The sequence below is a fragment of the Sorex araneus genome, chromosome 1, assembly GCF_027595985.1.
Source record: "Sorex araneus isolate mSorAra2 chromosome 1, mSorAra2.pri, whole genome shotgun sequence".
NCBI classification, from domain to species: domain Eukaryota; kingdom Metazoa; phylum Chordata; class Mammalia; order Eulipotyphla; family Soricidae; genus Sorex; species Sorex araneus.
Genome location: NC_073302.1, coordinates 449,609,475 through 449,629,785, shown reverse-complemented (window position 1 = coordinate 449,629,785; position 20,311 = coordinate 449,609,475). Strand labels below are relative to the sequence as shown.

General features: G+C 42.4%; 1 protein-coding gene across 1 annotated transcript in view; it reads right to left on the bottom strand.

Annotated features, from left to right (window-relative positions):
* Positions 1-2,301: 2,301 nt before the first annotated feature.
* The window catches only part of LOC129406825 (GTPase IMAP family member 8-like), a 37,795-nt gene continuing 19,785 nt past the window's right edge, over positions 2,302-20,311 (bottom strand). Inside the window, exon 4 of the mRNA XM_055146123.1 lies at positions 2,302-5,115. Within this exon, the coding sequence (XP_055002098.1) occupies positions 4,436-5,115 (680 nt within the window). The 3' untranslated portion in view covers positions 2,302-4,435. The remainder of the gene's footprint in view (positions 5,116-20,311) is intronic.

The following is a 20,311-nucleotide window of genomic DNA, read 5'->3' as shown; positions in this document are numbered from 1 at the left end:
TCACCAATGCTGGAACAACCAAATCATTAAAACAATACTAACATATCAAAAGGTGTTAAAGGGGAGATTGAAAGAGAAGAGTAAGAAGTTTTGTTTTTTAAAAGTGTATTTTGTTTGAACTGACTTAACTGTGTCATTCCATAAATACACAGAATTTCCTGCAAGGGCCCGAAAGCCCGTCAGGGATAGCAAACAGGAACAATGGGCAGGTGTCAAAGGGATATGGTTAAAGGTGACTAATTGTTTGCTTCATGTACTCCTGCCATAACCACTTTTTCTCACTTCTGTAACGCTTGCTTTGCAGCGCTTGAACAGGATTTGGACGCTGATGGGCAGAACAAGTTTTGCAGGTGCTTACAACAGTGCTCAGAGACCAGGATGAGTTTTTTTCTAATAAAAGGCCAGTGGTTCTGCTGTGAGGCTTCAGTTCTTGCCAAGAGGACAGTCTGGTGTCAGTAAAGACTTCTCCAAATTTATCCCCACAACAAAGAGGGGGGTTCAAAACCTGGAAACAAAGTCACCTAAACAATGAATAATATGGAAACATTGAAACATAGGCACATCAAAACATTGAAATATTAAGGCACATTTAGTCTGAGGTATGTTTCAATGTTTAGAAACACATAATATATATTTTATATATTAATTTATTGGCACTGTAACACTGTAACACTGTCCTTCCATTGTTTATCAATTTGCTCAATCAGGCACCAGTAACATCCCCTTTATGAGACTTGTTGTTACTGTTTTTAGCATATCAAATACGCCACGGGGAGCTTGCCAGGCTCTGCCATGCGGGTGGGATACTCTCTGTACCTTGCTGGACTCTCCAAGAGAGACGGAGGAATCGAACCTGGGTTGGCCACATGCAAGGCAAACACCCTACCTACTGTGCTATCGATGCAGCCCTTATATTTATATAATAAATTAATATATTTTATAAAATTAATTATATTAATGATATATATTAAATTCTACCCAATAGCAACAGAACACATTTTTCTCAGCACACATAGTACATTCTCCTGGTCATATGCTGTGTCACAGGTAGATAGGGAAGGGCCCCATATCAATGACATTCCTGGGAAGTAATAACCAACGAGCCCTAAGGCTCTCAGGAGGCACCTCATGGGCACAAGAGCTAATGCCTGATAAAACCTTTATCTGGCACCAGCACAAACCCAGAGAAGGCTGGACCCCCCACCCCCCTCGCTCTAAGAGATCCTGCAACAAAAAAAGGAATTTCAAAGAAGATCATCAACTGCTCCCAGTTCTACCCCCTTGGCAACAACCCTAGCAACAGACTCTTACCTACATAGAAAGCCCCATGTGAGGCAGGTGGGGAGAAACCCTATACAAGCCAACTTGAACACAGGAAATATGCACATATGCTGCCCGTGTTTATATGTCGTGGCCAAGCACATGTCGTACCCGCATCTCCCCTCTTGAGATGTACTGAGACACTCTCCGCTTTGGAGAAGCCCGTGTTTCTCTCTTGAACGCGTTACTCTCTCTCCCTTTCTCTCCCTCCTTCCCCTTCCCTAAAAAAACTCCAAATAAAATCTGTTTTTATTTAAGTGTTTGTCTCCTCCTAAAATTCTTTTCTGTGAGAAGGCGAAGGACCAAGCCAAGCTTGGCTAAGGCTAGAACTGACTTTCCTTTTCTGCAAAAAGCAATGCCTAACCCCACCCTGAGGCCACGGCTCCCTGAGAAATCAGATGGTGGGGACTAACTCTTGTGCCCAGAAGACGAAGTGGACGCTAGGGGTGGCTTGAGCTACCCTGTGGGGCTGGTGGGACTCAAAGTCCATCCCATGCAGGGACTCATCGCAGACTTTATCAGTCCTGGACTTCCCAGCCTGTCCTGAGGTGGCAGGAGTGGGTCTGGAGAAAGTGGAAGTGGCTGTTTCTCCCCTTGCTGCTTCACATAAGTCACCAAGGGGGAGGGGGAGCAGGGGAAGGGGGCACCAGAATCATTTTGAAATGAATAAAATGAAACATGAAGACATGAAGTCTGAGCTTCATTCCTCTTTATTTTTTCACTGAATTTGTACATACATCCCTGAAGTCATCATATGAAGAGTTATATAGAAACAAAAGTATTAATGGTGGAGCTACATATTCTTTAATTTTAATTTTAATTTATTATATTTAATCATCGTGAAAAAAATACAAAGCTCTCAGGTTTAAGCCCCAGTCATATAATGATTGAACCCCCATCTCTTCACCAGTGCACATGTTCCACCACCAAGAACCCCAATATACCCCCCTCCCACCCATTCCCCACCTAAGTAGCTAATGATCTTCACTTTATTCTCTCTATACTTTGAATACATTCAATATTTCAATAGAGAACTCATTATTATTGTTTGGAATTTCCCCCCAACAATCAGGCCTGCTGAAAAGGCATCATTTAATAATTTCTTTTCATTGCTGAGAATGAAGATTCCGCGGTTTTGGATTTCTGATATTTTAGTTCAGTTCACAGTCTGGATGCATTTCTGTAAGAAGCCGCTCTAGGTGCCAAAATGGGTTAAAAGACCTCTTGGATCATATGGTCTTTCAGAACAACAGAGGGTCTGTTTTGCGAGCAGCAGCTCCAGATCTTATCTGGGCCTAAGGCGTGCCTGTACCGCCCCCGGGAACTACATATTCTTACAACTGGTTTAATCTTGAAGGGAACTTGATAGATTCTCCCAGAAAGAAGCAGATGACATAGATCCTGTTCTCAAACCATGTGTAAAGTGTTCACACAGAGAACACTCCATCTTGGGAGAAGATTCCAAGATTCCCTCTTCCACACCCCACCTGGAGGTGCTCTCCACGCAGTCTCCTTCAGCATGGAGACAGGACAGAGCTGGGAGCCCAGGGCCAACCCGCCCCTGACCACCTCATCCTGGGCTCCCTTACATGAGCTCCTGAGGAGGCCACCCGTCATTACTTGAGTTCTCTGAGTCATGACCTAATTTCTGATTCTCAGGGATTTTTTTAAAAGAAAGAGACAGTGTAGAGGAACGATTTTATTTTATTTTTCCAGAAGACTTAGAGTTTTTTTGCGTATGCATCTAATCTGGGCAATTTTACCATATTCTGATTTTTTTCCCTAGTACATTCATGGTGTTGATTAGCAACAGAATCTTTTGAATCCTCACAGATTCCTTTTTCCTTAACACAAAAAGCAGGTTGGACCCCACTTTCCCCTCGGGCTTGGAATAAGAAGGGCACTGAGGAGCAGCCACAAGAGCAACATGGTCCTGCGCCTGCCTGAGGCCAGTGGCCACTAGCCCTGGGTAATAGAATGGCCACGGGAGTCAGGCTCCTTCCAGCTGTCACTCTCAGCTCCTAGATGGGCGTGGGCTACTTTCAAGCATTTATAAATGGCTTCCCCTGGTTCTATGCAAATATCTTGTCCTTTGACCCTTTGCCAACCTCATGGTGTCTACTGATTCCAACCTGCCCACATAATTGTGACTCTTGCAGTGTTTTTGATGACAAACCCTTGAACTCAGATTATAAAACTGAGATTACCAAGCAGTGGAGTGAGCAGGGAAAGAGAGAGAAAGAGACTAGAAATATCATAAGGAGAGTGGTGAAGAGTTCTAGGCACTTTGGTATTGGTGAGGTGTTTTGTACATCAAAACTATAAACATTAACACTATTATCACTGTTACCTAAACTGCAAGAAAAATTAAAATTTAAGGCTAGAGAGATGGCCAGAGTGTAAGGCACTTGTCTTAAATGCAGGCACCTGCCCGGGGTTTGATTCCCAGAACCATTATGGTCACCTGAGCACTGTCAGGTGTGATCCCTAAATACAGATCCAGGAATAAGTTCTGAACACCACAAGTATAACCCAAACACCACAAACAGAAGACTGATTTTTCAATTATATAAACATACGTCTATATAGCCTAGTCTCTAAAACATTTTTCCTGATTTTTCGACCTTCTTTCTTCCTTCCTTTCTAACCCCCTACTATCTGCCCCAGCCTGCTCATTTATAACCCCCCAACAAGCAGAAGGGGAATGAGAAGGTGGGTGTTTACCTCTCAAACTCTCCAAGTCATAGGCCCTCTTCCTTTCGCTACATTCTACCATGCCTGCCCCCAGCCTGAGTGTCTCTAAATTAAAGAGGCCCTGGCTATACTAGACACCTTTGGGAACTTTGCTTTTGTTTGTTTGTTTTCTTGCTTCTTTATTTGGGGTGGCTACAACCATGGTGCTCAGGATGCTCTAGAAACCACGTGGTGGCAGGTATTGAAACTTGCCTGCTACCCACAAACATGTGCCCAACCCATTGCGTGATATCTCCAGCCCCTGGTAACTGATTAGGTGTGGGATGATCAGGAGTCCCACCTGGCTATGCTCTGGGATCACTCCTGGACGTGCTCAGTGGATCGCTGATTACAGCTCTTGAAGGTCTTACATACTTATGACCTAATTCTGTTTCTTATCTTTCCATCTGGACTTATCCTGAGAACTTCTCATGAGTTTAATTTTCTTGATGACCTTTTCCAAATCAAAAGGATATCCATGCCCATCATTGTTCTCTATCACTGTATTGGCCATTTTCAGCAGAGCTATCACCTGGGTTTTCCCAGATTCACCTGACTTTCTGTTATTAAAGGCACAAGCTCGCCCTCCACACTCTTCAACAGTCTTCTTAAGAGCTTTGCAATCTACACTCTTAATGTAATCTTTGATGCTGTCACCCCCTAGATCTTCCTCCCGGGTGAACAGCACAATTGTGTATTTCTTAACTTTCTTTCCAAAGATGTTCTCTAACTGCAACAAAACACTTTGATCCACTTGAATGAACATTCCCAACTGGAACACCAGGACAAAGAGAATCTTTTTCACATCACAGAAGTGAAAACAGCGTTTGACCTCCTCTTCTAGCTGGGATGGATCCTCTGAGTCGCTGGGTGCCAGGAGGAATGAGGGTGTGTCCACAACCACCACTTCCTGCCCCCCCCACTTCTTCTTGCTGCTCTGGCAGGTCTTGGTAACCAACTGAGCACTGAGGTGTGAGGGGAACTCCGGCCTCCCAAGGATGGTGTTTCCAGTTGCGCTCTTCCCAGTCCCGCCCCTCCCCACAAGGACAAGGCTCAGGGCATCTGTAGAAAGGGAAGAAGAAGAAAAAATTAGTTGAGCAATACTCCTCAAAGTATTATACAGATTCAATGCTGTTCCTATAAGGATATCCATAACATTTTCGCGTCAGACCCGAACATCTAAAGAATCTGCTGCCAGTACTCAACAATTCACTGGCTCAGAAACCCTCTGTGCCTAAAGACTTTGATTTCAGAGGCCTTCTAACACATTTTGGCATCCAGAGCAGCTTCTTACAGCAATGCACTGGGACTGTGAGCTGGGCTACAACTCCGCACTGCCTGGAGATGGATCTTTCCTCTCCACCCTGTTTTTCTGCATGGAAAATGGCAGCTCAGCAATATCCACGTGGTGAGAGCTACCTTCTAAGACTACTAACCCAGAGGTATACGGTTTTTACACTTTGGGGCTCCTAGGCAATCATGGGAAGTGGGTGTTACCGGCACGCCCTCGGCCCAGATAAATCCGGAGCTGCTGAGAGCGAAACGGACCCTCTGCGCCTCAAGACTTTGATTTCAGAGGCCTTCTAACACATTTTGGCATCCAGAGCAGCTTCTTACAACAATGCACTGGGACTGTGAGATGGGCTATGCAATTCAATTTCTGGCAGAACTTTCCCTGGATTTTATACAGAAATCCAAAACCACACGGCCGACTTAACATCTCTTAATTGTCAGCAATGTGAAACGGTTCCTTTTTAGCAGGTCTGACTTTTGGGGGAGACCGCAAACAATAACAGTTTTTTGTTGAAATATTGAAATATTTAAGGTAATCAAAGTAGCAGCCATTTCTCTAGACTGTGAACTAAGCAATAGCCCCACACCAGCCGAGAAGAGGAAATATCCCTCTTTCCCAGTTGTTTCCCATTTTCGGGGAGAAACGCGGCGCGGCGTCCACCATACTATGAGGCATGGGAAGGGGGATGAGGAAAAAAAAGGAAAAGGAAAAAAAAAGAGTTATGTACTTGGAGCAGTGGGGTTACATATCTGTCCATTCTAAGCAATGGAAAACTAATTATCAAATGCTCCCTTGGTAGTAGGGCTGTCTTTCTTGCGGGGAAATCCAACAACAATAGTGAGTTTTGTGTTGAAATATGGAATGTAATTAAGGTAAAGAGAAAATGAAGTGAAATAATCAGTTATGCAGTTGAGGGTGGGGGGGCGGGCGGGAGGTATACTGGGGTTTTTGGTGGTAGAATATGGGCACTGATGAAGGGGTGGGTGTTTGAATATTGTATAACTGAGACATAAGCTTGAGAACTTTGTAACTTTCCATATGGTGATTCAATTAAAAAAAATACACTGACTCAGCTCTTCACAAGCTACCTGTCTGAATGCAAGGTCCCATCCCAGTGGAAAACCAGCAGGACCATTCTGTTGTACAAGAAGGGAGACATCCATGACATCAGCAACTATTGCCCGATCTGCCTGCTGTCTGTCGTATACAACTTGTTCACTCATGTCATCCTGAATAGAATAGGCAGAACACTAGATGAAGGACAACCATGTAAGCAAGCCGGGTTCTGATAAGGATTCAGCACGATCAACCATATCCACACAGTGACCAAACTCATGGAAGTTTCACGAGAGTTCAAGATGCCACTCTGTCTAACATTCATCGACTTAAAGAAGGCCTTCGATTCTGTTGAGACTGAAGTGGTCATCGCAGCCCTAGTCAAACAGGGCATTCCAACTCAGTAGACCAAGATCCTCCGCAAGCTGTATTACGGATTCACCACCAGGATCTCACCATTCTACAAGGAAGTGATCATTGACATAAAGAGAGAGGTTCGGCAGGGCAATACTTTTTCACCGAAACTCTTCAGTGCCACCCTCAAGAACATCATGTGATCACTGGAATGGGAAGGAATGGGAGTGAAGATAGATGGTCATCAACTGCACCACCTCCACTTCACTGATGGCATTGTTCTAATAACCTCAAACATTAGCCAAGCAGCAGAAATGCTGGCCGACTTCAATCGCAAGTGTGGAAAGATCGGACTGCAGCTGAATCTCAACAAGACGATGCTCATGAAAAACTAACTAGTCACTGATGCTCCATTTGCTCTCAATGGAACGAACATCTCCAAAAGTAGCAGCTATTTGTACCTGGGTTGAGAACTCAACATGAGGAACAACTTGGCGCCAGAACTGCACAGGAGGAAGAGAGAAGCATGGAACGCCTTCAAGAGCGTTGAAGAATTGGTTAAAAGGACGAAGGACCTCCGACTCTGGGCACATCATTTTGATTCTACCATTCTTCCTGCACTAACATACGTCTCAGAGACCTGGTCCCTATGCAAAGAGGATGAGAATGCTATTCGGGTATCCCAACGAGGAATCGAAAGAGCTATGCTAGGAGTATCACGTCACACTCAAGTGAGAGAAGGAATGCGGAGTTCTGACCTCCATCAACGGTCAAGAATCAGGGATGCTGTCTCATTTGCCAAGAATCAAAAATCAGACTGGCACCTTTGCGGCCCCGCGCGAGATCGACCCCGGAGGCAACTGAACCACTTTGGACATGAGCGGCGCCCCCAAAATGCCTCCAAACTGTGTGCTCGGAGCTTCTGGCCCAGGCGCTGCCGGCAGGGTATGCTCTTTTCTCTCTCAACTCTTTCTTTTTGAACGCAGCGAGGCTATAGCCGGTTTTTAGACTCTACAGGAAGCCCGGTATAGCCGATGGGCGGGACTCCCGGATCCGCCCTGTGCCGGCCAACATTTAAGCACAGAGCCATGTGGGGACGACCCTTTGCGGCCCCGCGCGAGATCGACCCCGGAGGCAACTGAACCACTTTGGACATGAGCGGCGCCCCCAAAATGCCTCCAAACTGTGTGCTGGGAGCTTCTGGCCCAGGCGCTGCCAGCGAGTGATGCAATTACCAAAAGAATTTTCCTTGGACTTCATATAGAAATCCAAAACCGCGTGGCTGCTATCGCAGCCTCGCGACCTAATATCTCTTGATTGTCAGCAACATGTAAATGTTCCTTTTTGGCAGGGCTTAACGTGGGGGGAAACTCCAAACAATAGTACTAAGTTTTTTGTTAAAGGGTAAAAGATTGTAGCGATAGAATTTTAGGCAGAATTTTCCCTGGACTTTATATAGAAACCCAAAACCGCGCGGCCGCGGCAGCCTAATGTCATCTAATCATCAGCAATATGAAATGGTTCCTCTGTAATGGGTTGGACTTTGGGGGGACCATAATAGGGTTAAAGTTTGTAGCGACGTGTAATTTCTGGCTGTACTTTCCCTGGACTTTATACAGAAATTCAAAGCCGTGAGGCTGCTGCCATGGCCGCGCAACCTACTGTCATTTAATCATCACCAATATGAAATGGTTCCTTCTTAGCGGGTCGGACTTTGGTGGGAAATCCTAACAAGAATAGTAAGTCTTTTGCTGAAACATTGAAGGCTACCAAAGTGGTAGCCATCTCTATAGACTGAACTAAGCCATATCCCCACGCCGGCTGAGAAGAAATATCCTTCTTTCTCGGGAAGAAACGCGGCGTGGCGTTAACCATAGTATGATGTCCATTAAGCTGACACGGACCTGGTGGCGTGGGAATCGGATACAAGGGAATAAATTATTATGTACTTGGAACAGCGGGACGCTGGTGGAATCTTGAGCCGGGGCCCGATACCAGCGTATTACTTTTGGTTCAAGAAACTGCTTGCAGACATTCTACCAGACTATCAACTAAGCCAGAGCCCCACGCTGGCTGATGACGAGAAATAACCATCTCTTTTGGTTTGTTTTCCCTTTGTCAGGCAGTGTGGTGATTACTAAACAGGCGTGATCTCGGTGGCGCGGGACAAGGGGGGAAAAAATAGAAAAGTTATGTAACAAACAGCGGGACTTAATATCTCTACATTCTCAGCAATGGAGGGCCATCAAATGCTTCCTTGACAGTGGGACTGTCTTCTCTTTTTGGGGGGGAAACCCTAGCAACAATAGTGAATTATGTGTTGAAATATGGACTGTAACCAAGATAAAGCGTAAACGAAGTGAAACTTATCACTTACAAGGGCGGGGACTGGGGGGGCAGGAGGGGGCGGGAGGTATAATGGGGTGGTTGGTGATGGAATGTGGGTACGGGTGAAGGGAAGGGTGTTTGAGTACGGTATAACTGACATAATCCTGAGAACTTTGTAACCCTCCACATGGTGATTCAATAAAATTTAAATTTTAAAAAAAAATCAGACTGGCCGGACATGTAATGCAATTCAGAGATGACCACTGGACTAGAGCTGTTACTGACTGGATTCCACACGACGTCAAACGACTGCGTGGCTGCCCACCAATGAATGAGATGGACAGACTTCTTCGTCAAAACCCTGAATGAACAGTTTGAGGCTCTTCCTGTTCCTGGAGCAAGCAGATATCATTGGGCTACACTAGCATGCGACAGGGACAAATGGAGATGTTACTGGAGCCCACTCGAGCAAATAGAAGATCAAGGGGAAGACAAATGATACAAGTGATAACATTTTTCAAAGGAATAGACAAAACACTCCTGAAATTCATACGGAACTATAAACCCCCACGAATAGCTAAAGCAGTCCTTGGAGAAAAGAAGACAAGCAGCATCACCTCCCCCAACTTCAAATTGTACTACAAAGCAGTAGTAATTAAAACAGCATGGTATTGGAATAGAAACAGACCCTCAGACCAATGGAGCAGAGTTGAATATTCTGACACAGACTCTCAAATATATGATCATTTAATCTTTGTTAAAGAAGCAAGAAATGTGAAGTGGAGCAAGTAAAGCCTCTTCAACAAGTGATGCTGGGAAAACTGGACAACTACATGAAAAAAAAGAACAAACTCAGATCTCTGTCTAACACCAAGCACAGAAGTCAAATCCAGATGGATTAAAGACCTCAGTGTCTCAGACTGGCAAAATGGATTCAGAAACTGAACCCAACATTCTGCTGCCTGCAAGAAACACATCTGAATAGCCGGAACAAACACAGACTCAAAGTTAACGGATGGAAAACAATCCTGCAAGCAAACAACTCCCTCAAAAAGCTGGGGTGGCTTTACTAGTATCGGACAACATAGATTTCAGGTTGAAAAAGATTAGAAGGGATAGTGAAGACCACTTTTTATTAATCAAGGGATATGTACAGCAGGAAGAAATCACACTCCTAAATGTGTACGCACCCAATGAGGGACCAGCTAAATACCTACAACAGCTGCTAACAGACCTTAAGAAGGACATTGCAAGCAACACAATAGTAGCTGGAGACTTTAACACCACTCTTTCACCTCTGGACAGATCAAGAAGATTAAAACTCACCAAGAAAATACAGGCTTTGAAGGAAGAAATAGAAGAGAGAGGGCTAATAGATTTATACAGAGCTCTATATCCAAAAAAGAAAGAATACACATTCTTTTCCAGTGCACATGTATATTTTCCAGAGTAGACCATGAGCTGGGCCACACAACATACCTCAACAGAATCAACAAAATAGACATTGCATCAGCTATCTCTTCAGACCATGATGCACTGAAGATAGAAGTTAATCATGAACAGATGCAGAAAACTAAATCAAACACCTGGAAATTAAATAGCTTGATGTTGAACAATGAGTGGGTCAGGAAGGAAATCAAGGAAGAAATCAAAAGATACCTGGAAACAAATGAGAATGAAGATACGAGCTACCAGAACCCGTGGGACGCAGCTAAAGCCGAATTAAGGGGAAAATTTTTAGCACCTCAAGCATATCTCAGCAAGAAAAAAAGGGCCCGCATAAATAACTTGACTTCACGACTCAAGACCTTAGAAAAGGACCAACAAAGGATCCCAAACCAGGCAGAAGGAAAAGAGATAATAAAACTTAGAGCAGAAACTAACGACATGGAAACCCAAAAGACAATCCGAAAGATCAATGAAAACAAGAGCTGGTTCTTTGAGAAAATAAACAAGATTGATAAACCACTAGCAAGACTCACAAAGAAAGAGAGAGAACTCTTATAAGCCAAATCAGAAATTAAAAGGGGGATATCACAACAGAAACCAAAGAAATTCAAAAGATCATCAGGGACTAGTTTGAAAATCTGTATGTCACTAAACAAGAGAACCTAGAAGAAATGAATAAATTCCTGGATTCCTATAATCTTACAAGGCTAAACCAAGAAGACCTGGAGTATCTGAATAGTCCTATTAATATCAAGGAAATTGAAACGGTAATCAAAAGTCTTCCCAAAAACAAAAGCCCAAGATTCACTAGCGAATTCTTCCAAACATTTAAAGAGGACCTATTGCCAGTTCTTCTCAAGCTATTCCAGGAAATAGAAGAAATAGAAACCCTCCCAAGCAGTTTCTAAGAGACTCATATCTCCCTAATACCTAAAGCAAACAAAGATACCACAAAAAAGAAAACTACAGTCCAATATCTTTGATGAACAAGGATGTGAAGATTCTCAATAAAATATTAGCAAATAGAATTCAACAACTCATCAAAAAGATCATACACCATGACCAAGTGGGATTCATCCCGGGGACGAAAGGATGGTTTAACATTCGGAAATCAATCAACATAATCCATCATATCAACAAAAGAAAAGATTAAAAATCATATAATCATATCAATAGATGCAGAGAAAGCATTTGACAAGAACCAGCACCCATTTATGATGAAAACTCTCGCCAAAATAGAAGGGTATAGAAGGGACCTTCCTCAATATAGTAAAAGCCGTTTATCACAAGCTTACGGCAAGCATCATCCTCAATGGGGAAAAAATAAAAGCCTTCCCTCTGAGAACAGGGAGGAGACAAGGATGTCCACTCTCTCCACTTCTGCTTAATATAGTACTGGAAGTATACTTGCAATAGCGATTAGGCAAGAAAAAGATATTAAGGGCATTCTGGTAAGAAAGGGAGAAATCAAGCTCTCACTATTCGCAGATGATATGATACTATACTTAGAGAACCCTAAAACCTCTACCAAGAAACTCCTAGAGACAATAGACTCATATAGTAAAGTATAGTAAAGTTGCAGGCTATAAATCTATATGCAATAGTCCATGGCTTTCCTATATACAAATAATGAGAGAGAAGAAAGCGACATGATGAAAGCAATCTCGTTCACAATTGTGCCTCAAAAAATCACTTACCTCGGAATCAGCTGAACTAAGGAGATAAAGGACTTGTATAATGAAAACTACAAAACGCTACTTCAGGAAATAAAAGAGGACACGAGGAAATGGAAATATATCCCCTGCTCATGGATTGGAAGAATTAATATTGTCAAAATGGAAATTCTCCCCAAAGCATTGTACAAATTCAATGCGATCCCTATAGGGATACCCTTGTCATTCTTCAAAGAAATGGAGCAAGTGCTCCTGAAATTCATATGGAACAATAAGCCCCCACAAATAAATAGCTAAAGCAATTCTTGGGAAAAAGAAAATAGGAGGAATCAACCTCCCCAACTTTCCTACTCAAAGCAGTAGTCATTAAAACAGCATGGTATTGGAACAAAGGCAGAGCTGCAGACCAATGTAACAGGGTTGAATACTCTGACACACACCCCCAAATATATGATCATCTAATCTTTGATAAGGGAGCAAGAAATGTGAAGTAGAGCAAGGAAAGCATATTTAACAAATTGTGCTGGCAAAACTGGACAGCGACAAGATGACATTTGATCTTGTTAAAATTAATACTCGTATTACATGATAATTTTATTTAAAATATGCATAAGACTAAAGATATGTGTACTTTACAAAATAATCAGAATTTTAGAATTGTAAATATTTGAAAGAAATATTTCAACTATTAAATTAATCCAGAATGTAAAAAAAAAACTGGACAGCTACATCAAAAAAATGGGCTTAGACCTCCACCTATCACCATGTACAAAAGTCAGATCAAAATGGATTAAAGACCTCAACATCAGACCAGAATCCCTAAGGTACATTGAAGAGAAAGTCGGCAAAACTCTACATGACATTGAAGTCAATGGTATCTTCAAAGCTTACACACCACTAGCCAAATGAAAACAGAGATTAATAAATGGGACTATCTCAAACTAAGAAGCTTCTGCACCTCAAGAGAAACAGTGACCAAAGTACAAAGACAATCTAGAGAATGGGAAAGGATATGTACGCAGTACCCATCTGATAAAGGGTTGATATCAAGGATATACAGTGCACTGGTTGAACTCCTCAAGAAAACTGCCAACCCTATCAGAAAATGGGCAAATCAAAACAACAATGAGGTATCATCTCACACCACAGAAAATGGCACACCTCCAAAAGAACAAGAACAACCAGTGCTGGTGCAGATGTGGGGAGAAAGAGACTCTCATTCATTGCAGGTGGGTATGCTGACTGGTCCAGCTTTTCTGGAAAATAATATGGACATTCCTCAAAAACTAGAAAATGAGCTTCCCTATGACCCAGCAATACCACTTCTGGGACTATATCCCAAGGGTGCAAAAAAACACTATAGAAATGGGCTCCCTCCAGCAGGTCAGTGAACAGGACAGGGCCGCCATTTCCCCTGCACCTGCACACCCCCACTCGTCTCTTCTTTGGACCCTGAGCTCCCACCTTGACTGAGCACTGCCCATCCACCCTTTGCCACCCTCCAGCACCCCCACGTCCTGTTTGCTCCCTTGAGCAGGTCAGTAAACCAAACTGGGCTGCCACTTCCCCCCACTGCAAGGCACCCCACCCACATTGCGGTAGTTGGAGCTGGAGGCCGAAGTTACTTTCCTCATGCCAAGCAATTTGTTTTTACATCTCAGTCTTCATCACCTATTTACATCCTAGCTATCACCAAAACAGTTCGCCAATGGGCTGCCAGTCTATTCCAATTTCTCCAAAGTACGAATGAACAAAAGCAGCTGTATAAGCACGATGTAAAAGAGCACATTCTCCAAAAGCATCACTTGTAAAGAATAGAGGAACATCGGAGAAGTACATGTTCTGAGGGGAACATAAGAAGGTGACCACCATTGACTGAGCTCATCCAGAATCCTTTTTCACAACAAAAGGGAATAGGGATAGTGATCTTGAAGGTCACTCCTCCATACCATCACAACAACATGAAGAAACAGCGCAAATCTCCACCGCAAGAAGAGGAGTCCAGAAGCCTCAATAGGCATTTCCCACAAACCTGAGCTTTCTGATAAAGAATTCAGAGATGAAATGCTGAAGATGTTCCATCAACTCAATGTAAAGATTGACCAGGTATCCATTAAATTAAAGGAGGACCTGACAGAAGTGATGGAATGGACAGCCCAGAAAATAGAGGAAGAAATGAAAGCACAAATAAAAAACCTACAAAAAGAAAAGTCACAAATAACGGATTTGGTAGGTGAATTAAAAAACTCAGTGGGTGCCCTCAACAATAGAATGGATACAGCGGAAGACAGAATCAGTGAGCTTGAAGATGATCTGCAGGAAGCCTACAGGCAAAAACAAACAATGGGGAGAGACTTCAAAATAGCTCTAGGGCAAATCAGAGTCCTTTGGGATGATTTCAAGAGGAACAACATTAGAATCATCGAAGTACCAGGACAGGGAAGCAACCCCAATGAAAAAGCTACAGTCAAAGAAATCATTGCTGTGAAAAGTTCCCAGAGCTGGATAACGCAGGCATCCAGATTCAATGAGCCTGAAGGGTGCCCGTTACAAGAGACCCTAACAGAAAAACTCCAAGCCATATCATAGTTAGAATGATGGACGTCATGGATACAGATACAATACTGCAAGCAGCAAGGTCAGAGAGGGAAATCACATACAAAGGAGCACCCCTCAGATTCACAGCAAACCTCTCGGAGGAAACCCTCCAAGCCCAAAGGCAATGGTGGGATATAGTGAAAAAACTCAACGAAATGAACGCCTCACCAAGAATACTTTATCTGGCTAAACACTCACTCAAACTCAAAGAAACAATAAGTGTATTGTTTTAATACAATACAAACAATAAGTATATTGTGTTATTTTGTGGATAAACAATAGCTTAGGAACTTCATAGACTCAAAACTAAACCTAAAAGAAGGACTAAAGGGGCTACTATAAGACAAGAAAAACCCCTACAAACATAACACATCCTTACAGAAAGATGGCACAAAACTCCATAACAATAATCTCTCTGAATGTCAATGGTCTAAACTCACCAATTAAGAGACACAGAGTGGCAAAATGGATTCAGAGACTGAACCCAACATTCTGCTGCCTACAAGAAACACATCTGAACAGCCAGAACAAACACAGACTCAAAGTGAAGGGATGGAAAACAATCCTGCAAGCAAACAACTCCCTCAAAAAAGCTGGGGTGGCCTTACTAGTATCGGCCTTACTAGTATCTAGTAATCTTACAACATATATTTCAGGTTGAAAACGATCAGAAGGGACAGTGAAGGCCATTTTTTATTAATCAGGGGATATGTATAGCAGGAAAAAATCAAACTCCTAAATGTGCATTCACCCAATGAGGGACCAGCTAAATACCTACAACTGCTAACAGATCTTAAAAAGGACATTGTGAGCAACACAGTATATTTGGAGACTTCAACACTGCCCTATCACCTCTGAATAGATAAAGAAGTTTAAAACTTAGCAAGGAAATATTGGCTTTTAAGGAAGAACTAAAGTAAAAGGGGGTGATAGAGCTATACAGGACTTTATATTCCCCCCCCCAAAAAAAAAGAATACACATTCTTTACCAGTGCACATGGAACATTTTCCAGAATAGACCATGTGCCTGGCCACACAACATACCTCAACTGAATCAGGACGATATACATTGTATCAGCTATCTTTTCAGACCATGATGCACTGAAGATAGAAGTTAATCAAGTACAGAAGCAGAAAACGAAATCAAACACTTGGAAATTAAACAACTCAATGTTTTTTTAAATAATTTATTTATTTTTAATTAGTGAATCAAGTGAGGGTACAGTTACAGATTTATGCATTTTTGTGCTCATGTTTCCCCCATATAAAGTTCAAGAAGCCATCCCTTCACCAGTAACCATTCTCTACCACAAGTAAACCCAGCATCTCTCCCACTCCCCCAGTCCCATCTCCCCCACCCCACACTGCCACTATGGCAGGGTATTCCCTTTTGATCTCTCTCTCTCTCTCTGATTAGGTGTTGTGGTTTGCAATTAAGGTGTTGAGTGGCCATTGTGTTCAGTCTCTAGTCTATATTCGGCACGCATCACTCTTCCCCTGCATGACCTCCGACCACATTTTCCTTGGTGTTCTCTTCTCTGAGTTGCCCAGAATGAGAAACCAGCCTCCAAGCCATGGAGACAACCTCCTGGTACTTATTTCTACTAATACTGGGTGTTAGTCTTATAGTCTATAATTCTATATTCCACAGATGAGTGCAATCTTTCTATGTCTATCTCTCTCTTTCTGACTCATTTCACTTAGCATGATACTTTCCATACTGATCCACTTATATGCAAACGTCATGACCTCATTTTTTCTAACAGCTGCGTAGTATTCCATTGTATAGATATACCAAAGATTCTTCAACCAGTCATCTGTTCTAGGACACTCGGGTTTTTTCCAGATTCTGGCTATTGTAAACAGTGCTGCGATGAACATATAAGTGCAGATGTCATTTCGACTATACTTTTTTGCTTCTCTGGGATATATTCCCAGCAGTAGTATTGCTGGGTCAAATGGGAGCTCAACCTCTAATTTTTTGAGAAGAGTCCATATTGTTTTCCAAAAGGGCTGAACTAGTCAGCATTCCCACCAGCAGTGTAGAAGGGTCCCTTTCTCCGCACATCGTCTCCAATAGCGGTTGCTTTTGTTCTTTTGGATGTGTGCTAGCCTCTGTGGTGTGAGGTGGTATCTCGTGGTTGTTTTGATCTGCATCTCTCTGATGATTAGTGATGTAGAGTACTTTTCATGTGCCTTTTGGCCATTCATATCTCTTCCTTGGTAAAGTTTCTGTTCATTTCTTCGCCCCATTTTTTGATGGGGTTGGATGTTTTCTTCTTGTAGAGTTCAACCAGTGCTTTATATACCATTGATATCAACCCCTTATCTGATGGGTATTGTGTAAATATCCTTTCCCATTCTGTAGATAGTCTTTGTATTCTGGTCACTGTATCTTATGCGGTGTAGAAGCTTATTAGTTTTATGTAGTCCTATTTGTTGATCTCTGTTTTTACTAGATTGCTTAGTTCCATGTCATCTTTGAAGATACCTTTATCTTCAATATCGTGGAGGGTTTTGCCGACCTTGTCTTCAATGTACCTTATAGTTTGTGGTCTGATGTTGAGGTCTTTAATCCATTTTGATCTGACTTGTGCATGGTGTCAGGTCAAGGTCTAAGCCCATTTTTTTGCATGTGGTTGTGCAGTTGTGCCTGCACCATTTGTTAAAGAGGCTTTCCTTGCTCCACTTCACATTTCTTGCTCCCTTATCAAAGATTAGATGATCAGACATTTGGGGTTGTGTATAGGGATATTCCACTCTGTTCCATTTGTCTGCATTTCTGCCTTTGTTCCAGTACCATGCTGTTTTAATTGTTACAGCTTTGTAGTAGAGTTTAAGGTTTGGGAGGGTGATGCCTCCCATTGTGAGATTTATTGTTACTGCTTTTGGCATATCAAATACTCCACGGGTAGCTTGCCAGGCTCTGCCGTGCGGGCGTGATACTCTCGGTAGCTTGCGGGCTCTCTGAGAGGGGCGGAGGAATAGAAAACGGGTTGGATGCATGAAAGGTGACCGGCTGCAAATAGAACTCAACAACTCATCAAATGATCATACACCACGACCAAGTGGGAATCATCCTGGGGATGCAAGTATGGTTTAACGTTCGGTAATCAATCAACATAATCCATCATATCAACAAAAGAAAAGATAAAAATCATATAATCATATCAATAGATGCAGAGAAAGCTTTTGACAAGATCCAGCATCCGTTTATGAGGAAAACGCTCACCAAAATGGGTATAGAAGGGACTTTCCTCAATATAGCCAAACCCATTTATCGCAAGCATACAGCAAGCATCATCATCAATGGGGAAAAACTAAGAGCCTTCTCTCTAAGATCAGGGAGGAGACAAGGATGTTCACTCTCTCCACTTCTGTCAGTATAGTACTGGAAGTACTTGCAATATCGATTAGACAAGATAAAGATATTAAGGGCATTCAGATAGGAAAGGGAGAAATCAATTTCTCACTATTCGCGGATGATATGATACTATATTTAGATAACCCTAAAATCTCTACCAAGAAACTCCTAGAAACAATAGACTCATATAATAAAGTTGCAGGCTATAAAATCAATATCCAAAAGTCCATGGCTTTCCTATATACAAATAATGAGAGAGAAGAAAGTGACATGATAAAAGAAATCCCATTCACAATTGTGCCTCAAAATATCAAGCACCTCGGAATCAGCTGAATGAAGGAAGTAAAGAACTTGTGTATAAAGAAAATAACAAAATGCTACTTCAGGAAATAAAAGGGGACACAAGGAAATGGAAATATATCCCCTGCTCATGGATTGGAAGAATTAATATTGTCAAAATGGCAATACTCTCCAAAGCATTGTACAAATTCAATGCGACCCCTATAAGGATACCCATGACATTCTTCAAATAAATGGACCAAACACTGATGAAATTCATCTGGAACAATAAGCCCCCACGAATACCTAAGGCAATTTTTGGGAAAAAGAAAATGGGAGGAATCAACCTTCCCAATTTCAAACTCTACTACAAAGCGGTAGCAATTAAAGCAGCATGGTACTGGAACAAAGGTAGAGCCACAGACCAATGGAACAGGGTTGAATATTCTGACACACACCCCCAAATATATTATCATTCCTATCATGTCCCTAATCTTTGATAAGGGAGCAAGAAATGCGAAGTGGAGCAAGGAAAGCATGTTTACCAAATTGTTCTAACAAAACCATGCACAAAAGTCAGATCAAAATGGACTAAAGACCTCAACATCAGGCCACAATCCATAAGGTACATTGAAGACAAGGCCGGCATAACCCTCCAAGACATTGAAGTCAACGGTATCTTCAAAGATGACACTCCACTGGCCAAGCAAGTGAAAACAGAGAAAAATAAATGGGACTATCTTAAATTAAGAAGCTTCTGCACCTAAAAAGAAACAGTGACCAAAATACAAAGACAGTCTACAGAATGGAAAAGGATATTTACCCAATACCCATCCAATAAGGGGTTGATATCAAGGATATGCAAGGCACTGGTTGAACTCCACAAGAAGAAAACTGCCGACCCGATCAAAATGGGGTGATGAAATGAACAGAAACTTTCCCAAAGAAGAAATCAGAATGACTGAGAGGCACATGAGAAAATGCTTTACATCACTAATCATCAGGGAGATGCAGATCAAAACAACAATGAGATATCATCTCACACCACAGAGACTGGCCCACATCCCAAAAAACAAAAGCAACCGGTGTTGGCACGGATGCGGGGAGAAAGGAACTCTCCTTCACTGCTGGTGGGAATGCCGACTGGTTCAGCCCTCTTGGAAAACAATATGGATGCTTCTCAAAAAATTAGAAATTGAGCTCCCATTTGACCCAGCAATACCATCCTGGGAATATATCCCAGAGAAGCAAAAAGGTATTGTAGAAATGACATCTGCATTTGTATGTTCATTGCAACACTTTTTACAATAGCCAGAATCTGGAAAAAAAACTGGAGTGCCCAAAAACAGATGAATGGTTAAAGAAACTTTGGTTCATCTATATAATCAAATACTATGCAGCTGTTAGAGAAGTTGAAGTCATGAAATTTTCATATAAGTGGGTCAACATGGAAAGTATCATGTTGAGTGAAATGAGTCAGAAAGAAACAGTTATAGAAAGATCGCACTCATATGTGGAATATAAAGTAGCAGAATGGGAATTGGACACTAACAGTCAAGAGTAGTAGAGATAAGGACCAGGAGGTCTGCCCCATAGCTTGGAAATTGGCCTCACATGCTGGGAAAAAAAGCAGCAGAGATAGAGAAGGGAACACCTAGTAGAGAATGTTGGGAGGACCCACTCGGGTTGAAATCTGTGTACCAAAAGTAGACTATAGACCGAATATGATGGCTACTCAATACCTCTGTTGCAAATTACAACATCCAACAGGAGAGAGAACAAAAGGGAATGCCCTGCAGCAGAGGCAGGGTGGGGTGGTGGGGGTTGGGGTGGGGGTGGGGAGGCATATTGGGAACATTGGTG